General features: G+C 36.0%; 1 protein-coding gene across 2 annotated transcripts in view; it reads left to right on the top strand.

The window, feature by feature from the left end:
- The window catches only part of LOC142339534 (uncharacterized), a 70,739-nt gene that overhangs the window by 46,091 nt on the left and 4,058 nt on the right, over positions 1–20,590 (top strand). For both annotated transcript variants that reach the window (XM_075389640.1, XM_075389639.1), the window contains exons 8-10: positions 544–721; positions 13,758–13,967; positions 19,932–20,238. In XM_075389640.1, the coding sequence (XP_075245755.1) occupies positions 544–721; positions 13,758–13,967; positions 19,932–20,238 (695 nt within the window). The remainder of the gene's footprint in view (positions 1–543; positions 722–13,757; positions 13,968–19,931; positions 20,239–20,590) is intronic.

The following is a 20,590-nucleotide window of genomic DNA, read 5'->3' on the forward strand; positions in this document are numbered from 1 at the left end:
GAAACTTCAGTACATTAACGTGAAGACTACCAAAGACAGCTGAGGGCTTCTATTGAAACTTAATTCCTGTCGAGCTTTGCCTGTTTATCCCGTTTCGAAAGCTAAAAGTCATCAGAAAAATGCATGAAAACATTTTAAAGAAAAAAGGCACCCCAATACAATCCAAACTTCACTGGTATTGACCTCAATGATATGCACATCTGTCTTTATTTGAGAATGCATGAAGTGTCGAATTGCAAAGCATGTCTACAATTTGGTAGAAATGTAGCCAAGAATGTGGATGCGAGGGGTCGGAACATTATATGCAAACGCACATTACCGAGCCCCATTGTTTTTTCCTGTAGTCTTTCTGAATCAGAATAACAAAAATTTCACCAAGCTTTTGTACGGTCTTCTATGTGAATTTTTTCTTGTGTAACATCTTTGTTCGAAGCCATTCAAACATAAAGCGTCAGGCAACTGAAGTTAACTTTTTAAGATGGTGTTCTTGTATGCCGTAAATGGGAAGTCTTTGAGGGAAAATTGTGAAATGTTTTGTACCAGGTGTGTGTGGATACGTGTATGAATGAACTATTCGCGAATGGGAGGCTGTTCAGATCCAAATTCTTCGCTAGGAAAGGCACTGTGTACTCTAACTGTTCAATAAATCTTTCCCGGTTTTACGTCCAGAAAGTCTCTCCTGACATTGCCCATTGCCAACCACCAATATGCTATGAGTTCGGTAAGTTAATTTTTGTTGTTCAAGGTGAACCAGCGAATGGTGCTAAGAATTTTATAGTTTACGTAATTCAGTGTAAGATAGTGTGAGTATCTTTTTTGATTAATTGACAGTGCTCGTTCAATCGTTCAAACTTCTACACGATTTGACACCGATTTACGAACTAAGAAAATCAACAATGCGCGGTTAATCAAATTTCCAACCTGCTTAACTCTATAACATTCAATGTCTGAGCAGCATCTGATGTATCTGCTAATACAAGCAACCATCTAGTGTTTGTAATGAATTTCAAAAGCAGCATCAAAAAGCTGACCTGGTCTCTGCTATGGCCATCTTGAAGATCCAACTTACAAGATGAGGCTAAAAAAGAAAATGAGATCTTTTGATATTTTTTTGATCAATTGCTTCCATCTCAGAGTAGATTCATATATTGTTAAAAACTTTTTTCAGAAGTCTTTTTTTTAATTGCTCTTGAACGAAGTTCATAGCAATTATTGTAAACGTGTGTTTTTTATGCAAAATTTTTGCTTGACAATTTTGACTTTTCGGGTGACTTTTACGCCCTTGACTTTTTGCGTTTCGCGTGATCTAAAATTTTCTCTCAATCACAATTTCAAGCAGCTGAACTCAATTGGCGGCAATTTAATGCTGAAAGTCAAATGAAAAGTCATTTTTTACTTCAAATCTTAATAGTGGTATATGTTAACCTCTCATGTGGTTATTTGAAGCCCACTATTGAACTTCTTAGTCCCATTTAAGCCCCCCCCCCCCCGACTGAAGCAGGCTGCAATTGATTAGAGCTCTCACTAGTCGTTCGAGAGCAATTCTTCAGACGTTTAGTAGGTTATGTTTTACTGTTTTTGCTAGTCTCAGTCGAAAAGAAATTTCGCAGAACTACAGTAATAAAAGTGAAACACTTCGAATTTTAAACTGCTCTCAAACGAAGAGTAGTATTATACTAGTCTTTTGGTCTTCTTCAATGAGATTTTTCGCTTGATCGGTTTTTCTTCTGACGCTCTTAACTTTTTGTCCTCAAAAACGGGATATGTAGGTTAAGCTAGAGGTCATTGATTCACTGAGATGCAAAATTTTAAGCTGAGCGTAGCTAAAATCGTGGTGTTCGTTGATTTTTGTTTTCTTTTGACCTGCCTCAGAACACAGTATTTCTAATCATGTTTTAAGGCCGCTCTCCTTGTGCTTTTGTGCGTGACGTCATTTAATACTCATTAGCAATAAGTTATAACGAAAATATTTGATTAATAATTTGATCATAAATGACGAACCTCAAGCTGGTTAAGGTGACTCAAGTTTGCTCTAGACTTTTTGATATTAACAAGAGACTATCTGTCTATCTATCTATATCTTCTATATTGTAATTCAGTGTCGACATAAAAGGCACCATAATTAAGCGCCTACCTCCGCATGTTTTAACAGCCCTTAAAAATGCTCTTCGACAAAGAGGACTGGCAACAGTGGGTTTCGAACCTGGGTCTTTCAGTTAAGAGACAGAAGGGCAATGAGTTGAGCTAAGGAGCAGGTGAGCCGCGTTTTTATCGGAATTTTTGTCCATTAACGTGGCACCCGTTTCTTCTCTCCAATTCTCTCCTTTTTTCACACTTTTTTGTGCTCCATATCTTTTCTCATATCACTATTTTCTCTTCATCTATAATTTAAATATAATTCGATTACCTATACCACCATGTTTAAGCTCCCAATCTTCATGTTTTGAGGTCTCTTAAATATGCAGCAAAGCGTTTTGCATGTATTTTGAAAAAGTTCAATGGCGGAAAACTTGCCATTGCCAAAAACTCAATGACCGAAAAGTTACCGATGCCATAAAGGTCAATGACTGAGTAGTCAGTAATGTAAAAATAGGTCATTGACCAAAAAGCTGCCTGTGACCGAAAAGCTGCCATTGCCAAAAAGTGAATGAGCGAAAAATAATCTATGCCATAAAGGCCAATGAAGGATGTAAAAATGGGTCATTGTCCGAAAAGCTGCCTATGAGCGAAAAGTTGCCTGGCCCAAAATGGTTAACGGCCGAAAATCTGCGGATTCGAAAATTGATCAATGACTGAAAGCTTTCTATTACAAATTGAGTCGATCACCGCGAATTTGATTTCACAAAAATAGTCCTTGAATGACTTGTACTGATGCATCACGTATGTTGAAAGAATAAATTTTCTCTAAGTAAAGGTCAATTACCGAAATGAAACAGATGATGCAAAATTATCCATATTAATAGATTGAAATTAGCTAGATAGTAGGTCTTTTTTCTCCTCTTTTGCTTTCTTTTCTGTATTTCTTTCCTGTCTTTCTTTTATCATTCTTTGGCTTTTTTTCCGGGCTTTTTCTCACGCCTTTCTTTTATCTCATTTTCTGTTTCGTTCCTCTCTTTCCATTTGGTCTTTAGTTTCTCTCCTCTCTTCTTTCCTCACGCAATTTTTTCTTTTCTGTTTTTTTTCCTGTCATTCTCTGTCTTTTGTCTTTCTTTTCTGTACTTTTCTTCTGCCTTTCATTTTGCTCATTCTTTTTTCTCTCTTTCGTTCTTCTCTTTCATTTCTGTCTTTAGTTTCTTGTTCTTTTCTCTATTCTTGTTTTTCCTTTCTGTCTTTCTTATCTCTCTTTGTTATCTGTTTTTCCTTTCTGTCTTTTGTCTTTCTTATCTTTTTTCTGTTTTTTTCTGCTTTTCTTTTTTGTTTCTTTCTGTGTCTTGCTTTTCTCTTTTCCTTTCGATTTCTTCTGCCTTTATTTTCTTCCTTTCTCTTTCCCTGCTCTTTCGTTTGTTTTTTTTTCTGTCGTTCTTATCTCTCTTCTGCCTTTCGTTTTTCTCATTCTTTCTGGTTCTTTTCTCTGTCGTCTGGTTTTCTTTCTTGCTGTTCTGTCTCTTTCTCTCTTTCTTTTCTCTTTTGATTTTCTCTTTCTTTTCTGTTGTTTTTTCTATTATTCTTTTTTCTCTATTTCGTTCCTTTCCTTTTCTCTATTTAGCTCGCCCTTCTTTCCTGTTTCGTTTCTGTTTTTGTTTTCTCTTGTTTTGCTGTTTGTTTTCTGCTTTTCTTATCGCTTCGTTTTTTCTTTTCTGTTTTTTCTGCCTTTCTTCTCATCCTTTTTTCTGTTTTGTTCCTCTTTCTTTTCTCGATTGCTCTTCTCTCTTTCTTTTCGCTTTTTTTCTGTCTTCTCTCTTTTTCGTCTCAACTCTCTTTTCTGTCTTTTTCTCCCCCTTTTCGCTCTTTTCTGTTTTTCTTTCCTGTCTTTCGTCTTTTGCGGTCTTTTCCCGCCTTTCTTTTATTTCCTTCTTTTTTCTTACTCGTTCCTTTCTCTTTTGTTTAATAGCCGCACAGCGATAGCTGGGGCTATTATTTGCCTTCTCTTGGTTTTTTTATTTCGTCGTCATGATTTTTGTTACGACCATATGACGTCAAAGCCACTTTTTGTTCATTCGTTCATGCAATTTCAACTAAATTGCATGTGTGACGTCATTTTTCGCTCTTAGTGGAGCGAGTTTTTTTGTTCATTCGCCGGATTAAATTTAGCTTCTTGTTCTTTCCTCTATTCTTGTTTTTCTTTTCTGTCTTTCTTATCTCTCTTTGTTATCTGTCTTTCCTTTCTGTCTTTTGTCTTTCTTATCTTTTTTCTGTTTTTTTCTGCTTTTCTTTTTTGTTTCTTTCTGTGTCTTGCTTTTCTCTTTTCCTTTCGATTTCTTCTGCCTTTATTTTCTTCCTTTCTCTTTCCCTGCTCTTTCGTTTGTGTTTTTTTTCTGTCGTTCTTATCTCTCTTCTGCCTTTCGTTTTTTCTCATTCTTTCTGGTTCTTTTCTCTGTCGTCTGGTTTTCTTTCTTGCTGTTGTGTCTCTTTCTCTTTTTCTTTTCTCCTTTGATTTTCTCTTTCTTTTCTGTTGTTTTTTCTATTATTCTTTTTTCTCAATTTCGTTCCTTTCCTTTTCTCTATTTAGCTCGCCCTTCTTTCCTGTTTCGTTTCTGTTTTTGTTTTCTCTTGTTTTGCTGTTTGTTTTCTGCTTTTCTTATCGCTTCGTTTTTTCTTTTCTGTTCTTTTTTCTGCCTTTCTTCTCATCCTTTTTTCTGTTTTGTTCCTCTTTCTTTTCTCGATTGCTCTTCTCTCTTTTCGCTTTTTTTCTGTCTTCTCTCTTTTTAGTCTCAACTCTCTTTTCTGTCTTTTTCTCCCCCTTTTCGCTCTTTTCTGTTTTTCTTTCCTGTCTTTCGTCTTTTGCGGTCTTTTCCCGCCTTTCTTTTATTTCCTTTTTTCTTACTCGTTCCTTTCTCTTTTGTTTAATAGCCGCACAGCGATAGCTGGGGCTATTATTTGCCTTCTTGTTTTTTTTTTATTTCGTCGTCATGATTTTTGTTACGACCATATGACGTCAAAGCCACTTTTTGTTCATTCGTTCATGCAATTTCAACTAAATTGCATGTGTGACGTCATTTTTCGCTCTTAGTGGAGCGAGTTTTTTTGTTCATTCGCGTGATTAAATTTAGTTTCTTGTTCTTTCCTCTATTCTTGTTTTTCTTTTCTGTCTTTCTTATCTCTCTTTGTTATCTGTCTTTCCTTTCTGTCTTTTGTCTTTCTTATCTTTTTTCTGTTTTTTTCTGCTTTTCGTTTTTGTTTCTTTCTGTGTCTTGCTTTTCTCTTTTCCTTTCGATTTCTTCTGCCTTTATTTTCTTCCTTTCTCTTTCCCTGCTCTTTCGTTTGTGTTTTTTTCTGTCGTTCTTATCTCTCTTCTGCCTTTCGTTTTTCTCATTCTTTCTGGTTCTTTTCTCTGTCGTCTGGTTTTCTTTCTTGCTGTTCTGTCTCTTTCTCTCTTTCTTTTCTCTTTTGATTTTCTCTTTCTTTTCTGTTGTTTTTTCTATTATTCTTTTTTCTCTATTTCGTTCCTTTCCTTTTCTCTATTTAGCTTGCCCTTCTTTCCTGTTTCGTTTCTGTTTATGTTTTCTCTTGTTTTGCTGTTTGTTTTCTGCTTTTCTTATCGCTTCGTTTTTTCTTTCTTTTCTGTTCTTTTTTCTGCCTTTCTTCTCATCCTTTTTTCTGTTTTGTTCCTCTTTCTTTTCTCGATTGCTCTTCTCTCTTTCTTTTCGCTTTTTTTTGTCTTCTCTCTTTTTCGTCTCAACTCTCTTTTCTGTCTTTTTCTCCCCCTTTTCGCTCTTTTCTGTTTTTCTTTCCTGTCTTTCGTCTTTTGCGGTCTTTTCCCGCCTTTCTTTTATTTCCTTCTTCTTTCTTACTCGTTCCTTTCTCTTTTGTTTAATAGCCGCACAGCGATAGCTGGGGCTATTATTTGCCTTCTCTTGGTTTTTTTTATTTTGTCGTCATGATTTTTGTTAGACCATATGACGTCAAAGCCACTTTTTGTTCATTCGTTCATGCAATTTCAACTAAATTGCATGTGTGACGTCATTTTTCGCTCTTAGTGGAGCGAGTTTTTTTGTTGATTCGCGTGATTAAATTTTTGGTCACACTTGACTTACCTCACTCTCAAAAATGACTTCCTCAATTTGAAATTGACTTTTATTTACTTTAATTCAGAGATAAGGTCAAATGGGTGTGTGTCACTCTAAATGAAGGTTATTTGAGATCAGCTAATAGAGGCAGCAATAACTTATATAGATATTTAATCAAAATATAACAGATCAGCCTTCAATGAGTAGACGAATTTTTTGGTCTGTCTTTTTTACTGTTTTTTTTAGACTGCCAATCTACGAATCTGTTGCGGCTATATGCCAGCTATGTTTTTGTCGTTAGTCTCTCTCTCTCCTCTTCTCATTTGCTTTTCTCTCTTTCGTCTCTGTATTTTTTTATGTCTTTCTCTTTCTTTTTTGTCTTTTTTCCTGTTTTTTTTCTTCTGCCTTTCCTTTTGCTTGTTCTTTTTTCTCTTTCCTTCTCTTTCGTTTCTGTCTTTCGTTTCTCAATATTTTCTTTTTCTGTTTTTCTTTTCTGTTGCTTTTCTATCGTTTCTGTCTTTCTTTTCTCTCTTTTTTCCCCTTTTTTCGCTTGCTTATCTCTGCTTCATTTCTTGCTGCCTTTCCGCTCTCTTTTATCTTTTTTCTGTTCAATAGACGCACAGCGATAGCTGGGGCTATTTTTGGCCTCCTCTTGGTTTTTTTTACTTCGTTTAAGTTTTTGTTACAACCATATGATGTCACAACCACTTCAAATCTGCTTTTTGTTCATTCGTTCATGCATTTTCAACTGAAGTGCGTGTGTGACGTCATTTTTTGCTTTTGGTGGAGCGAGTTTTTTTGTTCTTTCGCGTGATTAAATTTTTGGTCACACTTGACATACCTCTCTCAAAAATTACTTACTCACTTTGAAATGGACTTTTGTTTACTTTAATTAAAAGAGATAAGGTCAAATGGGCGTGTGTCACTCTAAATAAAGGTTATTTGAGAGCAGCTAATAGAGGCAGTAAAAATTTATACAGATTTTAAATCAAAATGTAACATATCAGCCTTCAATGAACAGACGAAATTTTTTAGTATCTTTCTTACTGTTTTTTTAGACTGCAGATCTACGATGCTATTGCGGCTGTTTTCTGGCAATCTGACATCTATGTTGTTTTCTGCTTTTTTCTATTTTGTTTTTTCTTTTCTCTTTTCTTTCTTTCTCTCTTTTTCTTTCTTTTCTGTTCTTTTTTCTGCCTTTGTTTACTCTCATTCTTTAATTTCTCTTTATTTGCTCGTTGTTTTCTCTTTCTTCTGGTTTTCTTTTCTCCTTTGCTTTTATCCGTCCTTTCTGTCTTTCTCTTCTCTCTTGCTTTTCGCCTTCTTTGTCTTTTGTTTCTGTCTTACTTTTCTTTCATTTTTTGTTTGTCTTTTCTGTTTTTATTATTTTGTCTTTTCCTGTCTCTTCTCTCTTTCTCACTCTTTCTTTTCTCTCTTTTCTGTCGTTTTCTGGCTTTCTTTTTTCTCTATTTTGTTCGTTTTCCCCTCTCTTTTGTTTGTCGTTCTTTCCGTCTTTTCTTTCTGCTTTACTTCTCTCTCTTGCTTTACTGTTTCTTTTCTGCTTTTCTCATCTCTTTGTTTTCTTTTTTTTTCTGCCTTTCTTTTCACTCATCATTTTTCTCTCCTTCGTTCCTCTTTAGTTTCTCTTTTCTCGCTGGATTTTTTCTGTCTTTTTGAGTGGCGTCGATAACTTTTTCCAATTTATATATGTATCTGTTTCTATCTCTATTATACGGCACGCAAGTCTATTCTTTCGCAGCTATTCCGCCAATCTGCTGCATATGTTCTATTTCCATTTGACGTTTTCAAAAATGATTCATTAAGTTTTAGCGCGTTAAAAATCCCTCTTTCGGAATATATAACAGCTCAATTAATAACCACCGTCAGCCTTTTAAAGGCAATTTTAGGCGCTCTCCTATTTTAGTATCCAAAGAATTTGGATTGTTTTGGTGCCTTGTCTTATGATCGGTTCACTTTTTTTGTCATTTTTTTTGTTTTAATTATAAGCCAAATTGGAGTGGTAATTTTAGCAAAGCTTGCATATTAAATGGAGCGAACAATTGAGTTAACTTATAAAGCAAAATGGGAACTTGAGGTTTGATTTTTTTCTGTTTCTTGAACATTTTTTTGCACGTGTGGCAATTCGATTTCTGTTTCAGTGCTTTTATCTGTAGGGCTGTTCCCATTTTTCGGATTGTTTCAATTTTCCAATTGCTTCAATCCTGCCGTAGGCAGCTAATGTTTTTTTTTAATGTGACGCAATTTATTATCATGAAATCTTAGTTTTTGGCTTTTTCCTGTATTTTTGTCGCCTTATCACTTATCTCATTAATGCGAGGTCTCGATTTTTGTAAATTTTGTGGATGTTTTAAACTGAGACCATCTGGTTCGCACCGGTTGCTAATGAGGCATAAATAAAATGATTCAATCGTTACAGTTCATTAAGGTTTCTTGTTGGCTTTGACGCTAACTGTTTTCCAAAATTGTTGAACAAAAGGTTGAACCTGTGGTCCTGTTGCTTATTCTCACTAATGATAGTCCTCATTGTCCTTCTAGTGCGGCCTACGTTTGGTCAATTTAGTTTTTCTTTTTTTCTCATTGTTTGCCTATTTTTTAAATTTCGCCATGATTTCTGGAAGGTTGTTTCCTAAACTATACATCCGAAGGTCCTGTACAGCTTTCTTGATTACTTTTACAGCACTATTTTTTGGGAAGAGCTTGGTGATTGCCGCCATCAGCCTTTCAACGGCTGTTAGGCGCTCCTTTACCTTTTCGCTTTACCTTTTTTGTGTTTTAGTCTGACTTACCTCTTTCTTTGTTTCAATTGAATTGAATTCGAAATTGATTCAACGCATTTACGCAAATTTGGTCAAGGGCAAAAGGTGAAATAAATGGAAACGAGATATCCATTTCTACTGGGACACTAAGACCGAAGAATTGAAAATAGTGCTTTAAGTTCTCAAAGTTCCTTAGAGTATACTGTTAATTTGTTTTAGTGTTACGCTTATAGTACTCCATTTTAGAGGCTGTACTCACCAAGTTTGTCAAATCTTGTGAATTAGCAGAAAAAATTAGAACACTTTTCAAACACTGTAAAATATTAGGTTATTTTTTCTTGTGCTTGAATTTATCAAAGTTCTTTAGATTTTAGTGCTAATTAGTTTTAGTATTGAGCTTGTAGTCCTCCAACTTTGAGGTTTAATTCACCTTACCAATTGCGCTGGAACTAAGTTAGACTAGTTCTTGTAAACTTTGTCTTGTATTTGTAAAATAGGATATGAAAAGGGCACGATAGTTAAGTTGTGAATGCTTCTATCGAAGTTGCGGTTTCGAATCCCATTATATTCGGATGTTTTTGCACCATCGAACAAACATTTATCTACCAATTGCGCTGGAACTGAGTTAGAGCAGTTATAGTAAACGTGTGTTTTTTTGTTTGAAACATTTTGCTTTACCGTTATTGGTGTTTTGTTCTATAACATTCTTTGTCTTCTCAAGTGACGTTTTCACAGTTCTCTTCATTTATGAGTGCTCTCACTGCGAAGTAAAGTTTATTGGTAAAGTTTATTTCGAATCCCATTATATTCGGATGTTTTTGCGCCATCGATCATAAATTTTATCTCGACACGGCCCCTGAATTAAATTGCCGCGCTTGTTGTTCGAGCGAATTTGTCCGACATTGGTCATTTTATGTTTTCTGGAACCTAATGAGACTGCGGACCAGAGTAGAACACTTTCGCTCGTTATTTTTCTGTTTTTTTTTTCAAATAGCGACATCGATCCTTTTTCCGACAATTACGGGCTATGTTTTGCTTAATAGCTGCGAAGCGATAGCTGGGGCTATTATTGGGCTTTCTCTTGGTTTTTTAAAATTCAAAGAATTTGAATTGTATTGGGGCGCTGTCTTTTTGTAGGATCTGTTCACACATTTTCATGATTTTTGAAGTCAAATTGGAGTAGTGATTTTGGTCACACCTAAACAGGAAGTGAAGCGAAGAAGCGAGTGGTTGTTCGGCGTGAAAAGTATTTGCTCTAATTTTGTAGTAGAGTGAGGAAACGGTGTTTGAACAAAAATTCGCTTTCTCTCTAGTCGTTTTTTGCTCACATGCGGCATTTTGAAATGTGTGTGTTTTTTTTTAATTTTTTGATCTGTTTTTTAGAAATAGTTTTTCCAATTCACTCATAGTCCGTTCTAGGTCTAGTTTTTTCTGTAGTCTTTGAATTGTACGTCACGACTTCTCCTGCTATGTTTTTTTATTTCGTCGTCAAGATTTGTGTTACGACCGTGTGATGTCACAACCACTTCAAATCTGCTTTTTGCTCATTCGTTCATGCAATTACAACTGCATTGCCTGCGTGACGTCATTTTTCACTCTTAGTGGAGCCAGTTTTTGTTCATTCGCGTGATTAAGTTTTTGGTCACACGTGACTTACCTCTCTCGAAAAAGACTTTCTCACGCTGAACTTGACTTTTCTTTTCTTTAATTTAAGGAGATAAGGTCAAATGAGTGCGTGTCACTCTTAATGAAGGATATTTGAGGGTATATATTAGAAGTAGCAGATTCTTAATCAAAATATAACATAAAAGTCTTTAAAAAGGTTTTTTTTTTCGTTCTGTTCCTTTTTACTTTTGAGACTATATGTCTACGAAGCTGTTGCGGCTATTTTCTGGCAATCTGCCAGCTATATTTATCTGTGTTTAGTTTATTCCCCGTTTCTGCGCAATAAGTATTGTGCTTTGTTGACTTAAAGTATAATTTTGTTGAAAGTCGTCGATATTTAGTTGAGCAGTTAATTTCTCTGGAATGTAGTTAAGGACTTGTACTGCTGTTTTCAAATTCTTTTTATCTTTTTATCACACTTTGTTTTGCACAGGTTACAACTTCCAGCTTGACTTCTGACTTACCTCGCTGGCTTTTTTAGTGATTGGATTAAAATAATTCAGTCAACGAATTACTGTTCTTCTCATCTCATTAGTGAGAGGTCTGGATTTTTGCTATTTAGTAGTTGCTTTAAACCGAGGCGATCTGGTTCGGACCGGTTGCTAATGAGGCATGAGTAAATTGATTCAATCTTTCAATTAGGTTTCTTGGCTTTGACACTAACTGTTTTCCAAAATTGTTGAACAAAATGTTCAACCTAGGGCCCTGTCGCTTATCTTTACTAATAGCAGTCCTGATTTGCCTTCTAGTGCGACCTACGTTTGGTCAATTTAGTTCTTTTTGTTTTCTCTTTGTGTGCCTAGTTAGTTGCCCCCAGTTAGTTTCTCTTTGTTGCCCCCTCCGTGTAGTGCCTAGTTATACCAAGTATTTTTTCTGGAATGCCTTTGTTGCACTAATTTAGGGTAAAGCTTGATGATTGGGGCCAGCAACCTCTCAACAGTTATTTGGCGCTCTACTTTTTTAAATTCGCTTTAACTCTTTTGTTCTCCAAATCAGTCGCCCACTCACTTTCACGTTTACTTCTGACGCCAAATTTGTTCAGTGGTAAAATGTGAGGTCAATGGAAACTGGATCATCCAATTAAGCTCGACTACTAAGACCTAATGTTTGAAAACAGTGCTTTAAGTTATCAAAGTTCCTTAGAGTATACTACTGATTTGTTTTAGTGTTACGGTTTTTGTACTCCATTTTAGAGGCTGAACTCATCAAGTTTGTCAAATCTTATGAATTAGCAGACCAAATTAGAACGCTTTTCAAACTTTGTTAAAGATAATGTTATTTTTTCTGGTGCCTGAAATTATCAAAGTTCTTTAGATTTTAGTGCTAATTGGTTTTATTAATACGCTTGTAGTCCTCCAACTTAGAGGTTTAATTCACCTTACCAATTGCGCTGGAACTAAGTTAGACTAGTTCTTGTAAACTTTGTCTTTGTCTTGTATTTGTAAAATAGGATATGAAAAGGGCACGATAGCTAAGTTGTGAATGCTTCTATCGAAGTTGCGGTTTCGAATCCCATTATATTCGGATGTTTTTGCACCATCGAACAAACATTTATCTCGACTACGGCCCCTGAATTAAATTGCCCCGCTTCTTGTTCGAGAGGAACTTGTCCGAAGTTAATCAGTTTATGTTTTCTGGAACCTAATGAGACTGCGGACCAGAGTAGAAAGAACACTTTTGCTCGTTATTCTAATTTTTTTTAAATGCTGACGTCGATCCTCTTTTCCGACAGTTTGCCGGCTATGTTTAACTGTTTTCAGTTTGTTCCCCGTTTCTGTGCAATTAATATTGTGCTTTGATGACTATTAAAGTTTAATGTTGCTGAAAATCGTCGATATCTATTTGAGCATTTAATTTCTCTGGATTGTAGTAGTTGAGGACTTGTACTGCTATGTTGTTGAAGTCGTTTTGTATTTTTATCCCGCTTTTTGTTTTACACATGCGATAACTTTCAAGCTTAACATCTGGTTACCTCGGCCCCCTTTTCTAGTGGTTAATTGCTCTTGAACTAAGTTCATAGCAATTTTTGTAAATGTGTGTATTTTTTATGCAAAATTTTTGCTTGACAATTTTGACTTTTCGAGTGACTTTTACGCCCTTGACTTTTTGCGTTTCGCGTTATCTAAAATTCTCTCTCAATCACAATTTCAAGCAGCTGAATTCAATTGGCGGCAATTTAATACTAAAAGTCAAATGAAAAGTGCGCCAAAACTGGTGCCATTTTTCACTTTAAATCTTAATAGTGGTATATGTTAGCCTCTAACGTGGTTATTTGAAGCCCACTATTGAACTTTTTAGTCACATTCGGGCTACCCCCCCCCCCCCCACGACTGAAGCAGGCTGCAATTGATTAGAGCTCCCACTAGTCGTTCGAGAGCAATTTTTCCGACGTTTAGTCGGTTATGTTTGGATTTTAAAGCCATTCATTCAACGAATTATTCGGTATATTGAATGCTGTCAAGGTCAACGGAGCAACATCAAAAGACGCTGGATAAGCCGATGAAGCACGGGCGCTAAAACGGAACTTTAAAAGACTTAGTGCGTTAAGTTGTCGGAGTTCATTAGTCATTAGAATACTGCTAGATTTTAGATTTATGTTTATTGCCCTGAATTCAGAATTCTTTCAAATACAGTGAATGCGGTCATGGGCAAGATAAGAAAAAAGGGATAAACCGACGAAGTCCGGTCATTAAATCATAGTGCATTAGAAAAGGTTTTCAAAGTTCATTAGAGCCATTGCTGGCTGACATTAGTATTAAGCGTAATAGCTTTCAGTTTAAAAGCTGAATTAAGTATAATTTTGAAATATCACTGAAACTGCACGCCAAATTAGAAAACTTTTTGCCGCTTTGAAACAAGGTTGTCGATTTTTATCTTTTTCTTCTGTCTTAATACCGATATGCGCCAAGCGCATCGACGGCGGCAATGTTCCGGCGCAATAAGTGGCTGTGTAAAATTTACTGGCTGTGTAAAATTGTCTGACATCACTGATTTTCAGAATGAGGGTGAAATGGTGCCTTTTAAACCTGACAAAAAAAAATGTTAGCGCTGAAATATCTGGCCGACAGTTATCAGGGCCACCGGGCCAATCACAAAACAACCTCTACAACCAGTTTTGTCACATAACCGGTTTTGTTTTACTGTTCAGGAGCTGCCGGAACAGAAGAGAGGATGTTTTTACAGGACCCGTGTCATTGGTTGTTCCTCAAACAGGCCAATGCAGCAGTGAAACAAATCATCAAACATCTTCAAGAAAAAGGAGCTCTCAATGCACTCCAACAGGAGGAAGGTGCAGTGGATGCAGGAACGGGGAATCCAGCGGGCTCATCGGATGGGTCTAAGGCCAAACTTTTATCAAGTAACAAGACAGTTATCCTATTATATTAAATAGCATTAAGCACGCAATTTTGATTAATAGCCGCCCTCATCTTCTCAGCCGGCTATTATAGCGCTCCTATTTTTTTTTTACAATTCAAAGAATTTGAATTGTATTGGGGCGCTGTCTTTTTTTTTTAAGATCTGTTCACACATTTTCATGATTTTTGAAGTCAAATTGGAGTAGTGATTGTGGTCACGCCGAAACAGGAAATGGAGCGAAAAAGCGAGTGGTTTTGCGGCGTGAATTTTTTTCGCTCTAGTTTTAAAGTAGAGTGAGGAAACGGTGTTTGAACAAAAATTCGGTTTCTCGGTAGTGGTTTTTTTTGTTCACATGCGGCAATTTCACTCTGATTTTTACTGTTTTTTCGATTTTTTGGATCGGATTTTTTTCTAATTGGTTTTCCCAATCCATTCACAGCTCATTCTAGGCCTAGTTTTCTGTTTGAATTAAATTTTCATTTCTCGCTAGTGATTTTTTTGTTCACATGCGGCATTTTGACATTGATTTTCTGTTTATTTGTTTATTTCTTATGTTTTTGTTCTGATTTTTTAAAAATGGTTTTCTCAATTCACTCATATTCCATTCTAGGTCTAGTTTTTCTGTTTAGTCAATGATAATTCTTTGAATTGTACGTCAGGACTTGTCCTGCTATGTTTTTTTACTTCGTCGAATAAAAAAATGTTTCGCTTTACCCCATTTTGCCGCCTTTTCAACATTTTGCGTGAAATCTTTTTGACTTCTCTAGGCTAGTTTCTCTCTTCTCTCATTTTGTGAGATACAATTCTATGTAAAAAGCTCTCAGAATCTGAGCTGAGGGTTAAGCAATTACGTAAGAGACTGACAGCGTCGGGACAAAGTTTACCCTTTATTTTGAAAGTTCTTATCAAATCTATTTCATCCCAGAGTTATCGATTTTTGGTGAACTTCTGCCATTTCATCGTCATATTGTTCACGTTTAGTGTCATTTTGATGAATTGGAGTCTTTTGCGCAATTTTGTTTATAGTTGTGAAGTTGTAAGCTGAGCGGAGCTATATTGCGGTGCTCCTGTTTTTTTTACAATTCAAAGAATTTGCGCAGTCTTTTAAGATCTGTTCAAACATTTTCATGAATTTTGAAGTCAAATTAAAGCGATGATTTTGGTCGCGACGTAGCAGGATGCGGAGCAAAAAGGCGAGTAGTGAACTTCATTCTAATTTTTAAGTGGAGTGAAAAACGGTGTATGAACAAAAATTCGCTTTCTCGCTGTTCTTTTTTTTGTTCACATGCGGTATTTTCGCTGTTTTTCCCAAATGGTTTTCGCAATCCAGTTATAGTCCATTTTAAGGTCTTGTTTTTTGTTTAGTCAATGATAATTCTTTGAATTGTGCGTCAGGACTTGTCCTGCTGTTTTTTTACTTCGTCGAATAAAAAAATGTTTCGCTTTACCCCATTTTGCCGCCTTTTCAACATTTTGCGTGAAATCTTTTTGACTTCTCTAGGCTAGTTTCTCTCTTCTCTCATTTTGTGAGATACAATTCTATGTAAAAAGCTCTCAGAATCTGAGCTGAGGGTTAAGCAATTACGTAAGAGACTGATAGCGTCGGGACAAAGTTTACCCTTTATTTTGAAAGTTCTTATCAAATCTATTTCATCCCAGAGTTATCGATTTTTGGTGAACTTCTGCCATTTCATCGTCATATTGTTCACGTTTAGTGTCATTTTGATGAATTGGAGTCTTTTGCGCAATTTTGTTTATAGTTGTGAAGTTGTAAGCTGAGCGGAGCTATATTGCGGTGCTCCTGTTTTTTTTACAATTCAAAGAATTTGCGCAGTCTTTTAAGATCTGTTCAAACATTTTCATGAATTTTGAAGTCAAATTAAAGCGATGATTTTGGTCGCGACGTAGCAGGATGCGGAGCAAAAAGGCGAGTAGTGAACTTCATTCTAATTTTTAAGTGGAGTGAAAAACGGTGTATGAACAAAAATTCGCTTTCTCGCTGTTCTTTTTTTTGTTCACATGCGGTATTTTCGCTGTTTTTCCCAAATGGTTTTCGCAATCCAGTTATAGTCCATTTTAAGGTCTTGTTTTTTGTTTAGTCAATGATAATTCTTTGAATTGTACGTCAGGACTTGTCCTGCTATGTTTTTTTACTTCGTCGAATAAAAAAATGTTTCGCTTTACCCCATTTTGCCGCCTTTTCAACATTTTGCGTGAAATCTTTTTGACTTCTCTAGGCTAGTTTCTCTCTTCTCTCATTCTGCTGAAAGTGATTTTGAACATCAGTTGCTCAGCAAAGCAATTCAAAATGAACAGAGTTAGTACAAAAATGGATGTCAGAAATAGAAACGGGATAAACCCATAAAGCCCAATTTTAGAAGCCCGCTATTTGAACGTCGTTCCTATAAGTCTTATTTACAATCTCTAATTCTTGTTGTTATTGATAGGAGCCCCTGTAGCCTCTCTCTAAGAAACAGAAGTATGTTCAACTAAGAAATGCCATCGAAATGAATCGGAATTTAAAAAAATGTTTTTGTACAAAAATCTTTTTTTTTCAATATCTTCTGTTATTTCAATCCCAAGCATGCTTATTGGAATCAACGGCGGCTAATTTCCGGCAATCTGCCGGGTATGTTTTGTGTTGTTTCACTAAATTCAAGTCAGATATGCCATCCTTCTAGTAGACCCTTTTGGTCAAATGAAAAAGAAAGGATCAATTTTGGCAATTAACGTGTTTAATATTAACGTGTTTTGACGTGTTGATTAATATTGAATAACTAGGGCACCAAGCAGTCGTGCTTACTCGATCTCTGCTATTTAGTTTCTTTAAAAAATATTTTGTATGCATTGTGCTTAACAAAGATTTACAACGAGTACAATACCCCAGATCGAATTATTAATAGCCGCCCTCATCTTCTCAGCCGGCTATTATTGCGGTCGTATTTTTTTTTTTACTTCGTCGAATAAAAAAATGTTTCGCTTTACCATTTTGCCGCTTTTTCGACATTTTGCGTGAAATCTTTTTGACTTCTCTAGGCTAGTTTCTCTCTTCTCTCATTCTGCTAAAAGTGAATTTGAACATCAGTTGCTAAGCAAAGCAATTCAAAATGAACAGAGTCGGTATAAAAAATTGAAGTCAGAAATAGAAACGGGATAAACCCATAAAGCCCAATTTTAGATGCCCGCTATTTGAACGTCGTTCCTGTAAGCCTTAGTTACCATCTCCAATGCTTATTGGTATTAATAGTAGCCCCTGTAGCCTCTCTCTAAGAAACAGAAGTATGTTCAACTACGAAATGCCATCAAAATAAATCGGACTTAAAAAATATTTTTGTACAAAAATTTTTTTTTTCAATATATATTCTATTCGTTCAATCCCAATCATGCTTATTGGAATCAACGGCGGCTATTTTCCGGCAATCTGCCGGGTATGTTTTTTTGAATAAGCTGGTCAAATTTTGTTTTTGTACTATATAATTTACAAAATTGCACGTTCAAGTTTTAAGAAATGGGATGTTTGTTTTGGACACTTAGATTGTGTTGTTTTTAATAGCCGCCGTCAGTCTCTCTCAGCCGGCTATTATAGCGCTCCTTTTTTTACGACTCGAAGAGGAGATTGGTTTTCGTAAGTTTTTTCGTACCGGGAGTACTATTCGTTCGGACGGCGTTTTGACCTGAAAGCGAAAAAGTAGTAAAACTTGATTATTTTCAAGTTTTTCAAATATTCTGCTGATTTTCTTTTTGCGATTTTTGGCTCATTACATCATTTTTCATCAAATTGATTGGTAATTGAATTAAAGCCTCGTGTCTGTATGCTCCTTTAACTATAAATTACGAAAGTACTACAAATTTGTCTTTTTCTTTTCAATTTGATGAAAAAAATTGAGAAATTTTACACATTTTTTTTAATTTCTCCAAAAATAGAGATGTTTGTGAGCTCATTAAGGCTTGGCTGATTTTTTTGTTTGGATAACTTTTTTTCTTTGCATGAAACATCGGCTTTTGTTTATTCGTGTTCCAATACTATTTCTACATGGAAAATAAATTTAATTTTCCTAATTTTTCGTGGTAATTTTTTCTGGCAATTTTTTTTGTTCTTTGACTCAAGACTGTTGTATTTTCTGCGTTGATGCGTTCTGCAAGGAGATATCAAATGTTTGGAAAGCCAGTTTTTGCGAAAGATATGAATTCTTCCGGCTATGATTTTACTGCGTCGTACGAATTTTTTTTTCGCTTTATCTTAGTTCACAGCTTGTTGACTTCTCTAGGCTAGTTTCACTCTTCTCCCATTCTGCAAAAAATGTTTTTAGACAGCAGTTGGTCAGCAAAACAATTCAAAATGAACGGAGTCTGTATCAAAAAACGAAATCAGAAATAGAAACGGGATAAAACCATGAAGCCCAATTTTATATGTCGGTTACTCGAACTTTTAACTTTTAAACTTAGATACAATCTCTAGTGCTTATTGGTATTAATACTAGCCCTTTTGTCGTCTCACTACGAAACAGGAGTATGTTCGGCTCCAAAATGACATCAAAATTTTTGCACTTTAAATTTGTTTGTGTACAAAAATCATTTTTAATTGCTCTTGAACGAAGCTCATAGCAATTATTGTAAACGTGTTGGTCTTTTTTTGCAAATTTTTCGCTTGACATTTTTGCACTTTTCTTCTAGAACATTCTTTAATTTCTCAAGTGACTTTTTCACGCTTTCGTTCTTCATTTTTGAGTGATCTCTATTGCTCTCACTACGAAGTAAAGCTTGTTGCTAATGTAAAATCGTTTTAGCATATCTAAAGAACAGGATTCATAGCGCAGTTGTCAGTGCATCAGGTTATAGATCTGGAGGTCAATCGTTCGAATCTCAGTCGGGGCAAATCTTTTACCCGCCTCTCGTTTGAGAGCAATTCTTCCGACATTAGTCGGTTTATTTTTTTTATAGCTGCGAAGCTGTGAGCTGAGCGTAGCTATATTGCAGTGCTCTTGGTTTTTTTTGTTTCGTCGTCTGACGCTCCTTTTTCGTTTTACATTTGTTCACACAGCAACGCTGAAAAAGTCAAATTTTCTGAATGACTTCTTCCTCTCACTAACGGCATTTGTGCGCGTGACGTCATTTCTCACTCGTTTTAGCGAATGTTTTTAGGTTATTTGCGTGATTAGATTTTGATCATACATGACTTACCTCACTCAATAAAATGACTTTTGCACTTTAAAACTTAAGTTTAATTTGAATTTGTTAAAGGTCAAAGGAACTCATAAGTGCGGTAAAGGTCCCTAATAAGAGGCTTCTGTGGAATAAATTTTAACAAGCTTTATTAATTTATCGCTAAATGTTTTTTAGCCTAGTTTTTTTTTTGAGCGGCGTCAATTTTTTTTCAATTTAGATCTGTATCGGTTTCTATCTCTATTATATGGCACGCACGTCTATTCTTTCGCAGCTATTCCGGCAATCTGCCGGCTATGTTCAATGATTTTTGGTCTAAGTTTGACTTTTTGCGTTTCGCGTGATCTAAAATCCTCTCTCAATCACAATTTTAAGCTGCTGAATTCTATTGGCGGCAATTTAATACTAAGTCAAATGAAAAGTGCGCCAAAACTGGTGCCATTTTTTACTTTAGATCTTAATAGTGGTATATGTTAGCCTCTAACGTGGTTATTTGAAGCCTACTATTGAACTTCGTAGTCCCATTTAGGCTCCCCCCCCCCCTCCTCGCGACTGAAGCAGGCTGCAGTTGATTAGAGCTCACACTAGTTGTTCGAGAGCAATTCTTCCGACGTTTAGTCGGTAATGCTTTTCATTAATTTTTTTCTCGTCTTTCAATCCCAATCTTGGTTATGTGAATCAACGGCGGCTATTTTCCGACAATCTTCCGGGTATGTTTGACATTCTAGCATGCTACATAACGGCACGAAACAGCGGAGTATATCCCCGAAATGATTCTGACTTGTTTTGGTGTGTCATTTAGATCGTAGGAAACCGGTGACGCCCTTCAGCAAGATAATAAATGAGAAAGTGCAGCAGTTGAAGAGGAAGAGAGACAGGCAGAAGGAGAGAGAGAAGAGGAGACAACAGAAAGAGGCAGAAATCAAAGCCATGGTTAAGGATAGTACCTTAACTACTGGTGATATTAGTAGTAGCAGAAGTAGTGGTGCGAATAATCAACACAAGGCAGCCAATAATTTCGCTTCTAGAGCTTCCAGAATTGCTGTGAGGAAGAGAGAAGATGAACTGATGCGAAGCCAGCGCAAAATCAACTGGGACATCAATCAAAGGTTACTCAAATATCGATCGCAAGTTTTTATAGTCGATTAATTTCGAAGCCCGTAATCACTATTGTTGAGAATTATAGATTCCGCTATTTAATTTGAGAACAGTATTCTGTGTACCCTTTGTATGTACCAAGTTTTGTAATGAGTTGGAAAGAAATGTCTTCTGAAGTATGGTTATTCGCTTTGATCATGGTTTGATAAGAGGTGGAACCAATATCTACCAGAGGAAGGGAAGACATTGAACCCTCCTCACGTTGGCGATTTGGAACCCCGCGCCCATTTCCGGACGTGGTTCAAAGTAATCTTTTGGACCCATCTGCCCTCTTACTTTTTGCGGCTAGCATCCCTTAGCTGA

Source organism: Convolutriloba macropyga, chromosome 5 (genome assembly GCF_964194025.1).
Source record: "Convolutriloba macropyga chromosome 5, txConMacr16.3, whole genome shotgun sequence".
Classification (NCBI taxonomy): domain Eukaryota; kingdom Metazoa; phylum Xenacoelomorpha; order Acoela; family Convolutidae; genus Convolutriloba; species Convolutriloba macropyga.